The 20,677-nt window shown below is 40.3% G+C and overlaps 1 protein-coding gene across 1 annotated transcript in view; it reads right to left on the minus strand.

Moving 5' to 3' along the window:
* Positions 1-20,677, minus strand: part of LOC131127881 (uncharacterized) — a 59,177-nt gene that overhangs the window by 30,242 nt on the left and 8,258 nt on the right. Inside the window, exons 2-7 of the mRNA XM_078789414.1 lie at positions 17,853-18,098; positions 17,690-17,777; positions 2,977-3,026; positions 2,814-2,889; positions 341-415; positions 33-252 (exon numbers count right to left, since the gene is read on the minus strand). Of these exons, the coding sequence (XP_078645540.1) occupies positions 33-252; positions 341-415; positions 2,814-2,889; positions 2,977-3,026; positions 17,690-17,777; positions 17,853-18,098 (755 nt within the window). The remainder of the gene's footprint in view (positions 1-32; positions 253-340; positions 416-2,813; positions 2,890-2,976; positions 3,027-17,689; positions 17,778-17,852; positions 18,099-20,677) is intronic.

A 20,677-nucleotide genomic window follows, 5' to 3' on the forward strand; every position in this document is an offset into this window, starting at 1 on the left:
GTGGGGGAGGGGGGGGACCCCTTGAAACTCACTCTGCAGACAATCGGCGTTGAGCAGCTCCTGGCACTTCTCGTGAACTTTGACCCCGCACTCGGCACAGCGCATGCCTTGCCGGGCGATGCCCCACAGCAGGCCCTCGCACTCGTAGCAGTAGGTGGGCGTGGTGGCCGTCCACACCTCGAAATGGTGCGGCGTGGTGCAGGAGATTGGGTAGATGAGCGCCTGCAGCGTCTTCTTGTACACGTGGCTCTTCTGCGGAGACAGCGAGAGAGCGTTTCAAAAACGCCGACGCGCGGGAAGTCTCGAACGAGTCAAAACGCCGGAAACGCGGCGGACTCACAAGATCCTCGTCCTTCAGGGACGCCCGCGTGGCCAACGTGTAGGACAGGCCGGCCTTCCTGGACTGGATCATAGTCTGATGGGACACAGGCGGGACACGTTCAACACGTTTCTGTCGTATCCGCCGCATCTTCGAGTGGCTCTTCGCTCAACCTCTCCTCCGCTTTTTTACACTCATCGAAAGAACAAAGCGTCCGCCGCGTTGTGCTCTTTTTTTCCCTAATTTTTGCTATTTTTTACCCCCAAATATTTCAACTTTCTTCTCATATAATCTTCGGAATTTTGCTCTTTGGAATATTGTGATTTAATTCTCATAATATTTGGATTTTATTCCCATAATATTAAAATGTCTTCTCCAAGCAATTTTAATTTGCTCAAAATTACAAATGTATTTAGTTTTTTTTTTTCACATATTATCATTTAAATAAAAGCACAAACATTTATCAAAGTAAATAAAAATGTAAAAAATTAAAACAAATTATAAATAAAAGTGTATGAAAGCATTTAAATAAATAATGCAAGTGTTTTAAAAATGACTTCAATAAAGTAAAATAATAAAAATAAAATAATAAACAATAAATAATAAAAAATAGTATAAATTCTAAGTATAAATATATAAATAGATAAATAATAATAATTTATAATCATAATAATAAAATAAAAATATAATAAATAATAATAAAAATATTACAAATTTTTAATATAAATAAATATATAAATAAACAAAGAATAATAATAATAATATATTAATACATACAAATAATAAACACATTTTTTGCCAGATTCCCTTGATGATCCCTTTTGGCAAATGTGTGCGTGCATCCCATTACTTTACATTAGTGAAAAATAAGGCGGTGGTAGTGTGATGACACTTTTTCACTATTTTATAATGGAATTAGTAATGCGTAATCATCTATGATCATTTATTAGCCTAGACATATATTATATATCATATAATTTCATATGATGTATGTATATTATTAGCGTGTAGCTAGGTCCAGTCTTTCGGGACACCCTGTACCTACGGATGACGGAGTGCCAGGAGGTTTGCTGGTGGAAAGAGGATGGAGGCTGGAGGTGTTTTTTGTATTTTTTTAACCATCCCTGCCAGGGTTAAAGTCTCTGTAAACATTTGAAAATGAAAGGCTCCAAACGGCTGCATGTGTTGGAGCTCATCCCACATTCAAAACAAAACTTTACTCACCATGGCCTGGGAGCAGGAGAGGAGGCGGACGAGGAGGAAGAAAAGAAAAAAGAAAAGGTTGGAGGTTACCAACCAGCTTTACCGGAGGAGCAGGAAGTAAGTATACTTAGGTACCGTGTATGTACTACATCATGACAAATACTAGAATTAATCAGAGTTGGGTTCCCTAAAGCCCCTCCGTCACTTTAAGTACGGATCAAGCAGAACCGGACCATATGAAAAAGTTTACAACCTGACCGTGACCGTTGTTCTTGTAATATTAATAATATATATATATATATATTTAAAAAATATATATATTTATTTTTATAAATATATATATTTTTATATATATATATATATATATATATTTAATTTTATAAATATATATATATATTTCACTTTATTCTCATATTATCATAACCTTTTCTCCAACCTAATGAAAAAAAATTCCCTTTTATATATTTCAAGTCTGTTACTAAAATGACCCCCCTCATAAGTATATTTTAATAATATTTAATGTAATAATATATATAATAAATAATATATAATATTTCTTTTTTGAGATTGCAGCTTTTTTACTCTTCATATTTTGACTTGATCCTGCAGATTTGTTGATTTTTTGCTATTTTTTCCCAATTGTAAAAAATATGTACTTTTGTTGTAATTTTTTAATACTTGTATTATAATATTTTATAATAATTATATTAATTTATAATATATATATATATAATACTTGTAATATTTTAATTAATTCCCATATAACTGTTCCCCAACCTCTTTAAATAATTTTTTTCCTTTAATATTTCTACTCTATGCTACTAAAATTTCCTCCTAATATCACGACTTTATTAAAAAAATATTTGTCCTTTTTTTCCTAGTTAGAATACAGCTTTTTTGTCTCCATATTTTGACATTATTCTTGTTAAATCCACGGTATTGCTGAAGACGCCGATGGACGTACACAGCAGCAAGACGTATACATGAACCACATCTAATGGACGATATATGATGTATCGTGTAAAACTACCACAGGAACCACGTCAAATTAAAAGCGTTGAATGAATACGAAGCCCCCATCCACCAGTATGAGCCTGCACTTTGTTTTGTTTACGTGGCCGTTTGCTAGCATGAATTCAATTGAGATTGTGTGCAACAAATATGGACGTTAGCATTGAATGTTTCCCGTCTGTTACTCATGCTAGTCTATGGTAACATTCCCATTATTACATAAGAAGCAGGGGCAAAGGTTCCGAGAAGGTGAAAATCCAAATGACAGACGATAACTCACCAGCTCGCTAACGAGGGGGATGGGGCGCCGCTTGCGGAGGTTGGGCATGCTGTCGATGCCGAACGGTGCGTTTCCTCTACACATAAACACACAGATCAGTCTCTAAATGCGTCAGGGTGGATTTAACGTAGCGTCTGATACGTAGCGCGAGGCGTTCGCTGACCCTGGTTTGGCCCACGGCTGCTTGCTGGGGTCGCCGTCCTGGTCTTGGCCCTGAAGGGGGGGGGGTGAAAGGTGACAGATTTCAAAGCAGATATGATTTCTTACAATTGATGCACAGGATAGAAGTAAACAGTGTGAGGGGCAGGGGGTCGGGGGCGGCGGATGGGGGGGTCGGGGTTGGTTGAGTTTCAGCACATGCCAAAGTCCGGCATATTGACACTAATGCTATGCTATGCTATGCTAATATGCACCCTTATGAATACGCATATGGACCAATGCTAGACCTAATCCAATAAATCATGAGTCATGTGATGTTGGGAATGTTGGGAGGCAGAGGAACCTGATCTCCAACTTGGCTTCCACCTGTAAGACAGCACAAGAGACACAGGACAAGATCATTGTGGATCTTCGGGACTCTCCGAGCACTTGAACACAACACAATGGTTTCAGGTTTCATGTACTACCTGCTTCCGGGTCCTCCTGAGACGGGGCGGACACGCTGCTGAGGTTGCGCCTCATCTCCCGCTTCTCCCGTAGAATCTGCTGGAAGCTCCTCAAGCACTTCAGGTCGCATTCGTTCATCTGGCTGACCTCCGTGGATCCCCCTTGCTCCGGAGCTGGTTCAGCCAGGACGGAGGCGGACAGGGACTCTGTGGTGGTGCCCTGAGACAGCTCCGTCCTGGTGTTCTCATGCGGTGGCCAGACCTCAACAACCTCGGCGTGGTGTTCCGTCAGGTTGTCAGGGGGAAGCGCTGCCTGGCTTGAGAAGACGAGGTTTTCCTCCGGACCAGGAGGAATCATTTCCAAACTGGGATAGTGTTGGCTTGCGGCTGCAAACTCCAAAGTGGAGGTTTCTTCAAAGGAAAAGTGGGATTTCTCCAAAGGAACGTTTTGGCTAACGAGATCCCAGCTGAAAGATTTTGTCGGCAACTCGGATGTAGGAATGTCACAGAATGCCAACACTTCAAAGTCGGTTTCATGTTCAGGATCGTGGTCGTCCGGTACTTCGAGTTTGCGCAAAGCTCCTCGCAACGCAGAGCTAAAATCCGAAACGGCTCGGCTTATGCGGCGAACGTTGAAACTTGGTTGGATATCCGATCTACCGGGAAGATAAGGGACTTGGTTTCCGTGTCTGGATTCAGTTCCAGGGGTTAAGGTTTTTTCACTGCTACACCTCGATGCCTCGCTCCATGGGACCGCCGCGGAGTCTTGATAAGCGAAGTGACTCTCCTGATGACTTCCAACATGCCAGTCGTTTGATCGGCCATAGTCAAATCCATTTGACGTTCCGTAGTGCCCGTCGAATGAATGGTAACCCGAGGTTTTGGGGTAGGAACAGTTGGCAGAGTATGCCGTGGTGGGAATCCCTGACTGGGACCGAGTCCGCCGCGTCTGCCACTCCTCCCTTCGTGAGGTCCTGCCGGATGAGTCGTACCGCCGTCCGGAGCGATGCTCCAAGCTCCTCGACGAGCACTGTACCGGCGTTCCGTAGGGATCCCAAGCAGCTGCTCCATCGAAGCAAGTCTCGGATTTATGATCCGCCCGGTAAGAATATTCCCCATCCCACAGACGCTCTCCAGCAGTCCGATGTAGTGCTTTGGTGGTAGTCCAGCGGTCCTCTGCACTAGCAGCAACTTCCTGTGTTCTTTCGCGACAGGATGCTGGTCCGTCTAAATCCGATTCCGACTTGGAGCTTTGAGAGGACAAGGAACTGGTGCTCAGACAGTCTGGGCAGTCCCGCCTCTCCTGGGATCTGAAGCTAAGCTTTCTGGTCAGGGCGCCTTCTGGGATGTCTGAGCTGATGTCGGAAGTATCCTCCAGGTCCTCCAGGTCCTGATGATTGACCGACTCGGCGACTGGGGACACGGTGTAGTCTTCCGCTCTTGGAGGTCGGAATTCTCTGCGAACGCCAAGTCGCGCTTTGCACGCCTCTGGAAAATTATCGGAAGCAGACTTTGGTGCCGTACTACCTAAACTGCCATGGACGCTAGCGGGCCTCCTGCGAGGGGAGGAGCCATCTAGGCAAGCTTCCCCGGACCAGGTACCCGCACCCGATCCACCCTTGCTGCTAGACCGGATACCTTCTATCTCCAGCAGGACGGCGTCCACGCAGGAGGACACTTCCTCAACGGAGCCCTTAACCGAGGTCAGATAATCTCTGAGGTCTGAGATTTCCTCCTGGATTTTGTTGATGCCCCTCAGCTCTTTGAGGATGTGCTCGATGATGGCACTGGACTCCTCCTCTCCCAGATGTCCTTCCCCCTCCTCCACCGGCGGTCCTGGCAGAGCTGCGTTAAAGTCGTAGTCCAGGGTGTCACCGGCAGAGTAAGGTCTCTTGGGCCGGACCCGCGGTGCGGCAGAGTCCCTTCCTCCTGGTCTGTCAAACGTCACCCCGTTCTTATCCGGTCCGGCTGAGCTGGAGCGTGTGGCGGCTCGAGTCAGCTCTGGCGATAACGGCACTAAACCCTCGAAGGAGATACGCTTCCGATTGGCGGGGGATTTGCTACTTTTGCGTTGCAACGTGCAGGGAATTCTTAAACATCCTTCCCGATTCAGCTCGACCTCTCCGACGCGCGATGGTCCTGGTGGTTCTCCGTCTTCTTTTCCATTGGACAACATTGAAGAGGAGGGAACTTCATCCTTGGGTCCAGTTTTTGGATAAATCCTTCTGTGATCCTTGCGGATCTCATGCTTGTCCTTCTCAACCTGGTCTGCGTAATAATCTTGGGGATCAGGAACATGGTGCTCCGCTGATCCTTGCAGAAGACGATGTATTTTCCCACGGATGACCAGAGCCACTTTGGGGTTCGGCGCCCTCTTCTTGTTCTTGGGCGGGGTGACTTTAGCTTTGGTGCCACCTTTAGGGGGGACGCTTGCTCCGTGTTGACCACCATTGGAGCGATTCCTGGAGAACATGTTCTCAAGACGATGAACCCTGCTTATCTAGTTCCTCTCATGGTCTGTCAATCACCCGCGCCTGCTGGAGTGTTTGCATCCCGGCAAGTCAAGGTCAGCGGGCCATGACTGGGACAGGAAGGCAAACCATTAAATGGAATCATTTTAAAAATCAACAAAAGGAAGTCAATGAGACATTTGAGGAACAGACGAACCACCGCGGAAGCTCCAAAACGCTCATTACACCCAACGTTTGCGTACACTTTAAGCTTAGTCCAGTGCAGCATATCATGCACTGTCTCGACAAAATAAGATCATGTCTGTGCGGCATATCATGCACCGTCTTGAATAAACAAGCTTATTTCTATACATCATATAACGTACTGACTTGAATAAACAAGCTTATTTCTGTGTATCTGTGCAGCATATCATGCACTATCCTGAATAAACAAGCTTATTTCTATAATCGTATAACACACATAAATAAGCTTATTGCCGTATGGCATGTCATGCACCATTTACAATGAACAAGCTTATTTCTGTGCAGCATATCATGCACTGTCTTGACAAAATAAGATCATGTCTGCGCGGCATATCATGCACTGTGTAGAATAGCCAGTCTTGTTTCTGTGCAGCATAGCATGCACCATCTTGAATAAACAAGCTCTTTTCTGTGCATCTGTGCAGCATATCATGCGCTATCCTGAATAAACAAGCTTATTTCTATACATCATATAACACACAGACTTGAATAAATAAGCTTATTGCTGTATGGCATATCATGCACCATTTACAATAAACAAGCTTATTTATGCGCAGCATATCATGCACTACCCTGACTAAACAAGCTTATTTCTATACATCATATAATGCACTGACCTGAATAAATAGCTGATTCCTGTGCAGCATATCATGCATCGCCAAGAATAAACCCTATTTTTGTGCAGCATATCATGCACTGTCTTGAAAGAAAAAACATTTTTGTGCAGCATATCATGCACTGTCTTGAAAGAAAAAACATTTTTGTGCAGCATATCATGCACTGTCTTGAAAGAAAAAACATATTTTTGTGCAGCATATCATGCACTCTTGAAAAATGAAGCTTATTTCTGTGTATCCGTGCAGCATATCATGCACTATCCTGAATAAACAAGCTTATTTCTACACATCATATAATGCACTGACCTGAATAAATAGCCGATTCCTGTGCAGCATATCATGCATCGCCAAGAATAATCAAGCTTATTTCTGTGCATCTGAGCAGCATATCATGCACTGTCTTGAAAGAAAAACCCTATTTTTGTGCAGCATATCATGCACTGTCTTGAAAGAAAAACCCTATTTTTGTGCAGCATATCATGCACTGTCTGAAAGAAAACCCCTATTTTTGTGCAGCATACCATGCACTGTCTTGAAAGAAAAACCCTATTTTTGTGCAGCACATCATGCACTGTCTGAAAGAAAACCCCTATTTTTGTGCAGCATATCATGCATCGTCTTGAAAGAAAAACCCTATTTTTGTGCAGCATATCATGCACCGTCTTGAAAGAAAAACCCCTATTTTTGTGCAGCATACCATGCACTGTCTTGAAAGAAAAACCCTATTTTTGTGCAGCATACCATGCACTGTCTTGAAAGAAAAACCCTATTTTTGTGCAGCATACCATGCACTGTCTTGAAAGAAAAACCCTATTTTTGTGCAGCATACCATGCACTGTCTTGAAAGAAAAACCCTATTTCTGTGCAGCATATCATGCACGGTCTTGAATGTATAAGCACGGTCCTGCATCAAGAATCATATGTCCGAGCATCCGAGCCGCAGATCATGTGACTTTTCTATGCAGCAAACAATCTTATTTCAGTGCAGCATATCCTGCACTGTCTTGAATAATTTAAGGTCATTTCCGCGCAGCATATCCTGCACTATCCATCCACTATGCCGTCTGCAAACCTTCAGAATGCCACAAAATATTCGACACCTGGACAAACAATCCCCAGCATGTTGACTTACGGCGCTCACACAATATTCCCAACTCGACTCATGGACTGACGTATTGATTGGCGTCACCGTCCGCCATGTGAGCAGTAAAGTCCTTTCCTGTCACGGACACGCCAAAGTAAATCAGACCGAGTAGAGAGAAGGAAAAAGAAGAGAGAAGAAGTTGCATATCAGCAGTGATTTATCATTTTTAACCAGACTTTGCTACGCCACCGTCACCTTGGAGATGAAATGTCTGCAGCTTCCTCCTGTGTTAGCATTATTAACGTCGCTCGTCATAGACAATAATGCTCAATCAACTTCGACTGGCTGCCTTGGAAAATGGAGGCATATTTTAGTCGCTTACTTTATTCGTTTAGTGCAATTGGGACATTTCATTTTCATTCATGCATTATTTGTATGCATGCCCTTATGTTCTTTCTCATTAGCTTGATAAAATGCCCTCAGAAATTCCTCTAACATGCCCTCTTCATTCATTCATTCATTCAGTCCAATTACGTTTGCTTGCTTTGACGACACTGAAAAGTAGAAATAAAATAAACACAAACAAAAACGCAAATAAAAATGACCAAAGAAAATGTTAAAAATAATTAAAATAAATATAAAAAATGAATTAATATGACCTAAATAACTGTAAAAAATCATTAAAAGACATGAAAATAACAAAAGTGTAAAAAAAAATAAAGGAAAAAAAGGAAAAAATAAAAGTAAAAAAAATAGATATATAATAAATAAATAAATATGTAAATAAATAAATATATTAATAATAATATTAATACATTAGAATGACCTTAAGTCTAAAAATAATTAAAATATACATGACTTAAGCGTGATTAGATGATTTTCATTTACTAAATATTTCAATCCAAAACAAAAATTGAAATAAAAGTGACTCAAATAGGTGTAAAAATTATGAAAATAAATGGAAATAACTTAAAAGTTTGAAAAAATAATTAGGGTAAAAAAAAAAGTTCAAAAGTTGAAATAAAAATGATTAAAATGAAATAAAATGTGTTGCTATTAAATAACCATTGGAGAAACATTAATGTAGATGATTTTCATTTACTAAATATTTCAAATCCAAAACAAAAATTGAAATAAAAGTGACTTCAATAAGTGTAAAAATTATAAAAAATAAATGGAAATAACTTAAAAATAAATAATTAAAAATAAAAACAAAAATAACTCAAGGGTGAAGAATAGTATAAATAAAAATGACAAAAAATAGAATTAAAAAAATTCTCGGAATAAAATCATTTAAATAAAATGTGCTGTTTGTTAAAAAAACAAAATAAATACAAACAAGTCGAAGGGTAAAAAATAAGTAGAAAAATGGAAGTAAAAATGATTCAAATGAACTAAAATGTGTTGCTACTAAATAACCATTGGAGAAACATTAATGTAGATGATTTTCATTTACTAAATATTTCAAATCCAAAACAAAAATTGAAATAAAAGTGACTTAAATAAGTGTAAAAATTATAAAAATAAATGGAAATAACTTAAAAGTTTGAAAAAAAATAATTAAAAATAAAAACAAAAATAACTCAAAGGTGAAGAATAGTATAAATAAAAATGACAAAAAATAGAATTAAAAAAATTCTCGGAATAAAATCATTTAAATAAAATGTGCTGTTAGTTAAAAAAACAAAATAAATACAAACAAGTAGAAGGGTAAAAAATAAGTAGAAAAATGGAAGTAAAAATGATTCAAATGAACTAAAATGTGTTGCTACTAAATAACCATTGGAGAACCATTTTGAGCTGAAAAAGTGTGACTGAATTCTGCCTCGTACACGCGTGGCGTGTAATGATGGACGCATGTTAGCGTCTTCGTCGAGCCCACAATCTGACGAGTCAAGATGTGGGGGGGCGAATCTGACAGACGGCTGCGCTGGTAAGGATGTTTCTCTCTGAAAGGCGCTATTGATCGGCCTTGTCGGAGTGTCCTCTCGTAACAAGCGCAGCGGTCGAGCTCCTGTGACAATTTCACGTGGAGCCAATCAATCAGAGAGCTTTAACAGACGACATCCTGCCCGCGTCTCGCTAAAAGCAAGCAAACGTAGCGGCCATCAATCAGCCTCGCTTTTCTACCGCCGGACGCGAGGATAGTCCCGAAATGCACGTCTGCATATTAAACGTCACTAACGTCCTTGTCTTCGGCTAAAAACGCAAAGACCACCAACGTTTTAGTTAGTGCTAGTGTTCCCTCAGGGACATGTTTAGTGAGACAGTGTAGGGGTGTTATTCCATGTCTAGAGGGCTCCAATCATGCTAAAAAAATGTTTTTAGAAGTTTGTAAACAGGTCATCTATGTCCTATATGTCTTATTTTCTCATATTATGTCTACTATATTGGATAACAGGAGTGTAAAGGTGACTATAGGGGTGTTATTTCCTGTCTAGAGGGCTCTAATAATGCTAAAAAAATCTTTAGAAGATTGTAAACTGGTTATCTATGTCCTATTTTCTCATATAATGTCTACTATAGTTGGTAATAGGAAAGTAAATCTGACTATAGGGGTGTTATTTCCTGACTAGAGGGCTCTAATAATGCTAAAAATGTTTTTAGAAGATTGTAAACGGGTTATCTATGTCCTTAATGTCTTATTTTATCTTATAATGTCTACTATATTTGGTAATAGGAAAGTAAATCTGAATATAGGGGTGTTATTTCCTGTCTAGAGGGCTCTATAATGCTAAAAATGTTTTTAGAAGATTGTAAACGGGTTATCTATGTCCTTAATGTCTTATTTTCTCTTATAATGTCTACTATATTTGGTAATAGGAAAATAAATCTGACTGTAGGGGTGTTATTTCATGTCTAGAGGGATCTAATAATGCTAAAAAAATCTTTAGAAGATTGTAAACTGGTTATCTATGTCCTATTTTCTCATATAATGTCTACTATAGTTGGTAATAGGAAAGTAAATCTGACTATAGGGGTGTTAGTTCCTGTCTAGAGGGCTCTAATAATGCTAAAAATGTTTTTAGAAGATTGTAAACAGGTTATCTATGTCCTTTATGTCTTATTTTCTCATATAATGTCCAGTATATTTGGTAATAGGAAAGTAAATCTGACTGTAGGGGTGTTATTTCATGTCTAGAGGGCTCTAATAACGTTTAAAAATGTATTTATAAGGTTGTAAAGGGGTTATCTATGTCTTTTATGGCTTATTTTATCTTATGTCTACTATATGGGGTAATAGAAGTGTAAAGGTGACTATAGGGGTGTTATTTAATGTCTAGAGGGCTCTAATAATACTAAAAATGTTTTTATACGTCTACTATTACCGATGTACTGTTCTATGTCTTATTGTCTGTTATTATTTCTACAATATTGAGTAATACGGATGTAAAGGTGACTATAGAGGTGGAAGTAACTTACAAAATATTGTATATTAATCCAAGGAATCCTACTTTTGATTCAGTCATCACGGTTGGGTCTGGAAGCAGTTCACCACAACAAAGGAGGGATTACTGTATTGGTGGATTTAAAACCTAATGTAACACACACACATCGTTATGGGACATTGACGCGCCACTGCTGCCGCACACACACGGATGCTGGGCACGCCCAAATAAGGTGTGGCCCTCAGGCAGGCAGGCAGGCGGCAGGCAAGAGTGGATTCTGGGAAAGGAGGAAAGTGGAATGACTTTGGCGGACAAATCAAATCAGCGTGTGGCCTCTTCATGCTAACAGCCGCTTTAGCTTACTATTAGCATCTGATGCCAAACAGTAACAACACATATATACGCATATATATATATATATATATATGTCAACAAGTCACATGACTCATCCTGCGCTTGCAGTTCATCGCCGCGGGATTGAGCGTGCGTTTCAGCGCATCTGCACTCAGCGGGCGATTAACGAGGTCTGCGTCGTGTCATCAGGGCTTGAATTCAATCTCTCGTCTGCTTTGGATGCGTTACAAAAACCAGAGCGCGGCGACGCCACCGCCTCTGCGGTTGGGCCGGAAAAAGTCACAGAATGGAGCTTCTTTTTACACTTAACTACACTACGCTACACTTAATCTGACAAGACACACAACACCGGTTTACGACCATCTAAATATGCTTTTTAACATTACTAGAGCCCTCTAGACAGGAACTAACAACCCTATAGTCACCTTTACACTCCTATTACCCAATATAGTAGACATAATAAGAGACATAAGACACAGAACACCTATTTACGACCTTCACAATACATTTTGTCAACATTATTAGAGCCCTCTGGACATGAAATAACACCCCTATAGTCACCTTTACATTAGTATTACTCAAAATAGTAGACATAAGAGACATAGGACACAGAACACCTGTTTACAACCTTCTAAATATGCTTTTTAACATTACTAGAGCCCTCTGGACAGGAACTAACTCCCCTATAGTCACCTTTACATTGGTATTATAAGACACAAGACAGAGAACACCTGTTTACGACCTTCTAAATACATTTTGTTAACATTATTAGAGCCCTCTGGACATGAAATAACACCCCTATAGTCACCTTTACATTAGTATTACTCAAGATAGTAGACACAATAAGAGACAAGACACAGAACCCCTGTTCACAACCTTCTAAATACACTTTTTAAACATTATTAGAGCCCCCTGGACATGAAATAACACCCCTATAGTCACCTTTACATTAGTATTACTCAATATAGTAGACACAATAAGAGACAAGACACAGAACCCCTGTTCACGACCTACTAAATACATTTTGTCAACATTATTAGAGCCCTCTGGACATGAAATAACACCCCTATAGTCACCTTTAAATTCGTATTACTCAATATAGTGGACATAATAAGAGACATAAGACACAGAACACCTGTTGACAACCTTCTAAATATGCTTTTTAACATTATTAGAGCCCTCTAGACAGGAACTAACACCCCTATAGTCACCTTTACATTGGTATTATAAGAGACAAGAGAGAGAAAACCTGTTTACGACCTTCTAAATAAATGTTGTTAACATTACTAGAGCCCTCTGGACAGGAACTAACACCCCTATAGTCACCTTTACATTGGTATTATAAGAGACAAGAGAGAGAACACCTGTTTACAACCTTCTAAATACATTTTGTTGACATTATTAGAGCCCTCTGGACAGGAAGTAACACCCCTACACACTCTTGTCCACTTTCATGAATTGTGTGATGGCACAGGAAGATGAAAAGTGTTGACAAAACACTCAAAGGACACGTTTGGAAGCTCGAGGAGATGCCAGCACCCCAAGAAGGGGAGCGGGGGGGGCTATGATCTGGGAAGAAGGCCACTTTGGACCATGGCACGTTGCCAAGCAGGCAGAGATCCTTCCACGGCGGGAGGTCTCACTCGCACTGCAATGACCCGGACCCATTTAGCTTCTAAAAATAGCAGCCGGGACCACTTTGGCGGTGACAGGTCCAGGATGAGATGTTCACCAGGGGGGTCCTCTCAGGCCCCAGGGGGGCGTTGAGGTTCTTTGATGGATGAGACTGAAGTACTTAAGTGACTCCTCAAATGTCTCATTCATGAAGAAGTCAATGGGAAGACGTACCTCGTGCAGGGAGAAGAAGAATCCAACACTTCCTACTGAAGAGGAATGGAGTCAACGGGAAAAGTAGCTTTCCCTCCATGTCGGGAGTGTCAGTCAAATCCTTAAACGTATTCCCAATCAGGTCCCGTCACGGAGGAATGTTTCGGCGTCCTCCTTGCTACTCTTCCTATCCTCCCTCCCTCCCTCCCTCCCTCCCGTTGCGGGCAGGCGCTCCCGCCTCCTCCTCCACCTCCTCCTTTTCCTCGCCTAATGGCAGCTTGTTGCCGAGCACACTGACGGTCTTTCTCTCTTTCTCTCTCTCTCTCGCCCACTTCTTCCTCACGTTTTCCCACTTCCTTCACTTTTTCACACTCCGACACGCGCAGCCTAGCATATGCTGGCCGCTCTTTCTCTTCCTGGTTTGGCACGCGACACAGCGGAAGTCAAACTCTCTTCCGCTAGCTAACGATACTAACTAACGATGCTAGCTAACGATGCTAGCTAACGATACTAGCTAACGACGCTATCTTGGCTAATTGTTCCGACAAACATCTTCCTCCCACATCGTGAAATAAATCAAGCTTTTATTCGGAACATGAGCACTCAGGCAGCCCGGTCTGCCAAGACAAAAAAAAATGTTAACAAAAGTGGCCGGCGGGGAAAAAAAAAAAAATCTTGGCTTCGAACCAAAATGTAATGGCTGCCCCCCTTCCCTCCTCCTCCTCCTCCCTTAAAAGTTATTCTGTAAATTAGCAAAGTAGTTTGTGTTCTCACACACAGATACTACAATGTTAACACCTCCTTGGAAATGAAAAAGCCAAGTGTAAATAAACACGTTAAATCAGGAAGTTTTCAGCTGCAATGGAAAAAATACATTTCCAAATAACTACATTAAATTCCATGAAACACATATCCATTTTGTAAGGATACGCTATTTTATTAAAAAAAGAAATGAATAATAATACAGAATACAGTCACAAACCCCATTTTTTGCATGTTTTGCATGCTGCCCCCGCCATGCCAAAATGTTGCGTTGCTGCTGGATGTTCAGTGTAAGCCAAACCCAGAGAGCAACAGCATATGTAGGGATATACATGACGTAACAAACACATGGACCCCACAAAAGATGATAGCGATGGACCGTACCGAGATGACGTCTAAAGAACTCGGATTTTTGGGGCTTAGAGAGAAGCCCGTCGTCATTTCAGTGGTATTTATGACTTATTTACACCTTGTCAAATAGTGTTTACATCTTGTGGAATGGATGAATTGGATTACTTATGGGGGAAACTTGCTTTGGTTAGAGTCCACTTTGGTTTGAGTGGAAGGGATTAATGACTTTAACCAAGGTACCACTCCCTGTTTTGCCATGAGTTATTTTTGGAATTCTGTAGTGTTTGGGTTGGGTTTAAAGTGACCCAAAATGGATCCAAAGAAAGTTTCAAGCGTCGGGTATTTTGACCAACGACTTTTACGACTCTTACGTACCGTTCATGGAAGTGAAGGAAGACTATAGTTTTACACGTAAAAACAAAACAAACAAAAATATATATATATATTATTTTTTTTACGTGTAAAAACAAAAACAAATATTTTTTAATTAAAATTAGTTTTTTTTATTTAAAAAATATTTTTTTAATTAAATTTTTTTTTTTTTTTTTACATGTAAAAACTGTAGTCTTCTATTCACTTCCATGTACGGTACATAAGAGTCGTAAGAGTCGTTGGTCAAAATACCCGAAGCTTGAAACTTTCTTTGGATCCATTTTGGGTTACTCAGGTGAGAAACACTACAGAATTCCAAAAAAAAAGTCATGGCAAAACAGGAAGTGGTACCTTGGTTAACATCATTAATCCCTTCGACTAAAACCAAAGTGGACTCTAACCAAAGCAAATTTGTTTTGAAAAAAATAAATAGTTTTTTTCAAAACACATTTTATTAAAAAAATAAAACAAATAATTTAAATTTATTAAAATTATTTAAATAATATAATTTAATTCCATAATTTAATCAAAAAAAATAATTATAATGATAAATGAACAGGTTACGGCAAATATTATTGCTCCAAAAAAGCGGAATAAACCATCTAAAGTCTGCACTTCAGAGTCGAGTCCAACGGGACGGTTAAGTAAGAAGTCGGTCTTTGCCAACAACTCCGCGCCGACCCAAACTTTCACGGGAATCCAATTATTAATAACGAGCCCCTACACTCCGCCGGCCTTATTATTGATTTGATTTGTGGCGTTGTCCCCACAATCATTCCTCCTCTGAGGGCGGAGAATGATTAAAAGGTTCATGCCACCGAGGAGCGTTCAAGGCAGCCATGACACCAGTCGGCGGTGAAGACGTGTGGCGGCGGCGTCGCCATAGGAATGTGACAGTTGCCATGCCAATACCTCCCAGGGAGAGAAAAAGTACTATTTTTGCACCTGATGGGGAAAACTGCTGACCATTAGCAAGATTGGAATGACGCCCCCACCGCCCATCTTTCCCGATGCCACTGACAGCACCACCTGCCTTCAATCTCATTACATTGGGGCAGCACAGTAAATAATGCATGCTACATTTATTTTGCTACATTTTTAGAATATATATTTTTTAATCAATTTATTTGTAATTATTTATTTCTTTATTTTGACACCTATTTTACATTTTGGGAGTACCCCCCTCCCAACAAAAAATTTAATTGCTAATAGTGCTAACAGCTAGCATGCTAGCAACCTGACCGGATTCATCGTGATAACATTTCTTGCTTCTACAGATGGTTGCTAAAGTGCTAAATGTGATATACAAAATGCTACGATGCTAAAGCTAGTGCCTAGCAAGCGAGGTACTATATATATATAGTCCTGAAATCTATTTTGATTTAACAATGCTTATAGTTAGCGTGCTAGTAGCGAGAATGCTAGCATTTTGACTGGATTCATTGTGATAAAATGGCAACAATTTGTGCTTCTACTGATGGTTGCTAAAGTGCTAAATGTGATATACAAAATGCTACAATGCTAAAGCTAGCATGCTGATATATAAAATGCTACAATGCTAAAGCTAGTGCCCAGCAAGAGAGGTACTATGTATGTAGTCCTGAAATCTATTTTGATTTTACAATGCTTATAGTTAGCATGCTAACAGCTAGAATGCTAGCAACCTGACTGGATTCATTGCGACAAAATGGCAACAATTTGTGCTACGATGCTAAAGCTAGTGCCCAGCAAGAGTGGTACTATATATGTACTCCTGAAATCTATTTTGATTTAACAATGTTTATAGTTAGCCTGCTAACAGCTAGAATGCTAGCAACCTGACTGGATTCATTGCGATAAAATACAATGGCAACAATTCGTGCTACGATACTAAAGCTAGTGCCCAGCAAGCGAGGTACTATGTACTATGTAGTCCTGAAATCTATTTTGATTTAACAATGCTTATAGTTAGCATGCTAACAGCTATAATGCTAGCAACCTGACTGGATTCATTGCGACAAAATGGCAACAATTCGTGCGACGATGCTAAAGCTAGTGCCCAATAAGAGAGGTAGTATGTATGTGCTCCTGAAATCTATTTTGATTTAACAATGCTTATAGTTAGCATGCTAACTGCTAGCAACCTGACTGGATTCATTGCGACAAAATGGCAACAATTCATGCTATGATGCTAAAGCTAGTGCCCAGCAAGAGAGGTACTATGCATGTAGTCCTGAAATCTATTTTGATTTAACAATGCTTATAGTTAGCATGCCAACAGCTAGGATGCTAGCAGCCTGACTGGATTCATTGCAACAAAATGGCAACAATTTGTACTACGATGCTAAAGCTAGTGCCCAGCAAGCGAGGTACTATGTATGTAGTCCTGAAATCTATTTTGATTTAACAATGCTTATAGTTAGCATGCTAACAGCTATAATGCTAGCAACCTGACTGGATTCATTGCGATAAAATGGCAACAATTTGTGCAAATCTCAATTTGATATGAAAAATGCTGCTGCGATGCTAAGGCTAACACTTAGCAAGACTGCACCAAGTACAACAACTGGGGCAAGGTATGCAAAACGACATGAAGATGGAACATCAAAGAACGACTAGAGCAGTCAAGTATGGCCACTCGGGAGCGTGGAACATCAGCGTGACCACCGACCTCGAGGGAACCCGAGTTGAGACCCAGAGTGACAAAAAGTGGAAATGCGGAAGCCGCCGACAAACGAATGCAAATTGGTGCAGAAACTCAACCAAGCCCGCAGGGAAGGAAGGAAGGAAGGAAGGAAAAGGGACAGAGTGAGACCTCCTACCTGGAGGAGCTCGGATCGGACTTTGTTGTACGCTTTGAGCCAGCGAACTTTGGAGGGAGAACACGGAGGAGGACCATCTCCGAAGAAGCTGAGGACGAGAAGGCAACTTTTTATGGGGAAGAATCACTTCCTGGTGGAGCGACTGAGATGTCACATGACCTACCAGAAGTCTTCACCGCCTGGGATCAGTTTCGGGGGGAGCACCGCCGAGTCCCTCCGACCCGGGACTCTCACTTCTCGCGGGGGATTCTCCACCGCATCCACGCCCGACTCCTCACAGGTGGATGTCTGACTGTGGGGAGGCGCGCGGCGCCCCCCTGGGGGGCCCGTCTCAGCGTCACGGCGCTCCTCGGGCTCGGAGCTGAGCTGGGAGCTGCTCGGGCTGAGGTTGCCAGATGAGTCAAAGCGGCTGTGGGAAGACGCGGAGAGGATGTTGTTATGAATGAAGTATTTTAGTAGTAGTAGTAATAGTAGTAGTACTAGTAGTAAGGGTGTGGGGGGACAGGTTGGCGAGAGTTTTCACTCTGGGGGGTCTGGGCTTGTCCGAGTTCAAGGTGTTTAGGGGTGGAGACCCTCATGTTCTGGGAAAGTAGCGCTCCACTCTTGTTATTATTATTATTATTATTATTATTATGACCTTTAGATGTTGGTGGCGCTGCCTGGAGGTGAAAAAGCGTCCGGCGGCCATGATTCACATCGCTAACGAGCAAAGTAGCCCTGATTTACTTTGCCTTGGCGTCACACCAACCACCCCCCCCCACCCCCCTTTTATTCCCGTCTGCGTCCTGCCGCCGTGCCGCCACGCCGCCATCAATCTATCCCCGCTTTGATTCATATTGCAGATGGGCCCAGACGGAGGTGGTGGTTGGTGGGGGGGGGGGGGGGGGGGTTACACACACGCTAACAAATAAAGATGGCTGGCCTCTTCATCTCTGTCGGGAAGGTGCTAAATGCTAAATAGCTGCTGGCACGCGCTCTCATCTGCACTCTTCATTTGCGAGTCTCACGTACACTACAGCGACTTATATACTATAGAGGGGTGTCCAACAGGTGGTTCTGGCCCATGGCACTTTCTAAAAGAAGAAAACCTAACAAAAAAAATGAAAAAATTGATAATTCTACAGTAATAGCATTTCAAACAAGCAAAACTAATAATAATATTTTTTGCAAATTTACGTTGCAGAAAAAGTTACTTTCTTAAAAGAAAACCTAACAAAAAAACTGAAAAAATTGATAATTCTGCAGTAATTTTACAAGAATAAAGTAAAAAAACAGTCATAATCCAACAAGAAAAAGTTATTTTAAAAGTTATTTTATCATTTCAAACAAACAAAACTAACTAGGTTGTAATTTTTGCAAATTTAGGTTGCAGAAAAAGTTACTTTCTTAAAAGAAAACCTAACAAAAAAACTGAAAAAAATGAAAAATCTACATTAATTTTACAAGAATAAAGTAAAAAAAAAAGTAATCATCTCACAAGAAAAAATTTTTTTGCTCATTTTTGTTGCAGAAAAAAAAAACATTTTAAAATGAAAACCTAACAAAAAAACTGAAAAACTTGATAAATCTGTAGTAATTTTACAAGAATAAAGTCAAAAAAACAAAAAACTGTCATAATATAACAAGAAAAAGTTATTTTAAAAGTTATTTTAGCATTTCAAACAAACAAAACTAATAATATTTTTTTGCAAATTTAGGTTGCAGAAAAAGTTACTTTCTTAAAACCTAAAAAAAAAAAAACTGAAAAAATGGACGAATCTGCAGTAATTTTACAAGAATAAATTCAAAAAACAGTCATAATCTAACGAGAAAAAGTTATTTTAAAAGTTATTTTATCATTTCAAACAAACAAAACTAATTGGGTTGTAATTTTTGTAAATTTAGGTTGCAGAAAAAGTTACTTTCTTAAAAGAAAACCTAACAAAAAAAACTGAAAAAATTTAAAAAATCTGCAGTAATTTTACAAGAATAAAGTCAGAATCTAACGAGAAAAAGTTATTTTATCATTTCAAAAAAATAAACTATTAAGGTTGTAATTTTTGCAAATTTAGGTCACGGAAGAAGTTACTTTCGTAAAAGAAAAACCAACTAAAAAAATGAAAAAAATTGACAAATCTGCTTATGGTTAGCATGCTAACAGCTAGAATGCTAGCATCCTGACTGGATTCATTGCGACAAAATGGCAACAATTCGTGCTACGATGCTAAAGCTAGTGCCCAGCAAGAGCGGTGCTATGTATGTAGCCCTGAAATCTATTTTGATTTAACAATGCTTATAGTTAGCATGCTAACAGCTAGAATGCTAGCATCCTGACTGGATTCATTGCGACAAAATGGCAACAATTCGTGCTACGATGCTAAAGCTAGTGCCCAGCAAGAGCGGTGCTATGTATGTAGCCCTGAAATCTATTTTGATTTAACAATGCTTATAGTTAGCATGCTAACAGCTAGAATGCTAGCATCCTGACTGGATTCATTGCGACAAAATGGCAACAATTCGTGCTACGATGCTAAAGCTAGTGCCCAGCAAGAGCGGTGCTATGTATGTCGCCCTGAAATCTATTTTGATTTAACAATGCTTATAGTTAGCATGCTAACAGCTAGAATGCTAGCATCCTGACTGGATTGATTGCGATAAAATGGCAACAATTTGTGCAAATCTCAATTTGATATGAAAAATGCTGCTGCGATGTTAAGGCTAACACTTAGCAAGACTGCACCAAATGCTTATAGTTAGCATGCTAACAGCTAGAATGCTAGCATCCTGACTGGATTCATTGTGATAAAATGGCAACAATTTGTGCTTCTACAGATGGTTGCTAAAGTGCTAAACGTGATATACAAAATGCTACAATGCTAAAGCTAGCATGCTGATATACAAAATGCTACACACAAACACACAAAGGAAGTGTAAGGCAAGAGAAGCGATGGAAAAGGAAAAGGAAAGCCGGAACAGGGGCGTTAGGCTACACAAGCAAAGAGAACTAGC

This window comes from Doryrhamphus excisus, linkage group LG3 (assembly GCF_037039965.1).
Source record: "Doryrhamphus excisus strain RoL-2023G ecotype Guam linkage group LG3, RoL_Dexc_Guam_v1.1, whole genome shotgun sequence".
NCBI lineage: Eukaryota > Metazoa > Chordata > Actinopteri > Syngnathiformes > Syngnathidae > Doryrhamphus > Doryrhamphus excisus.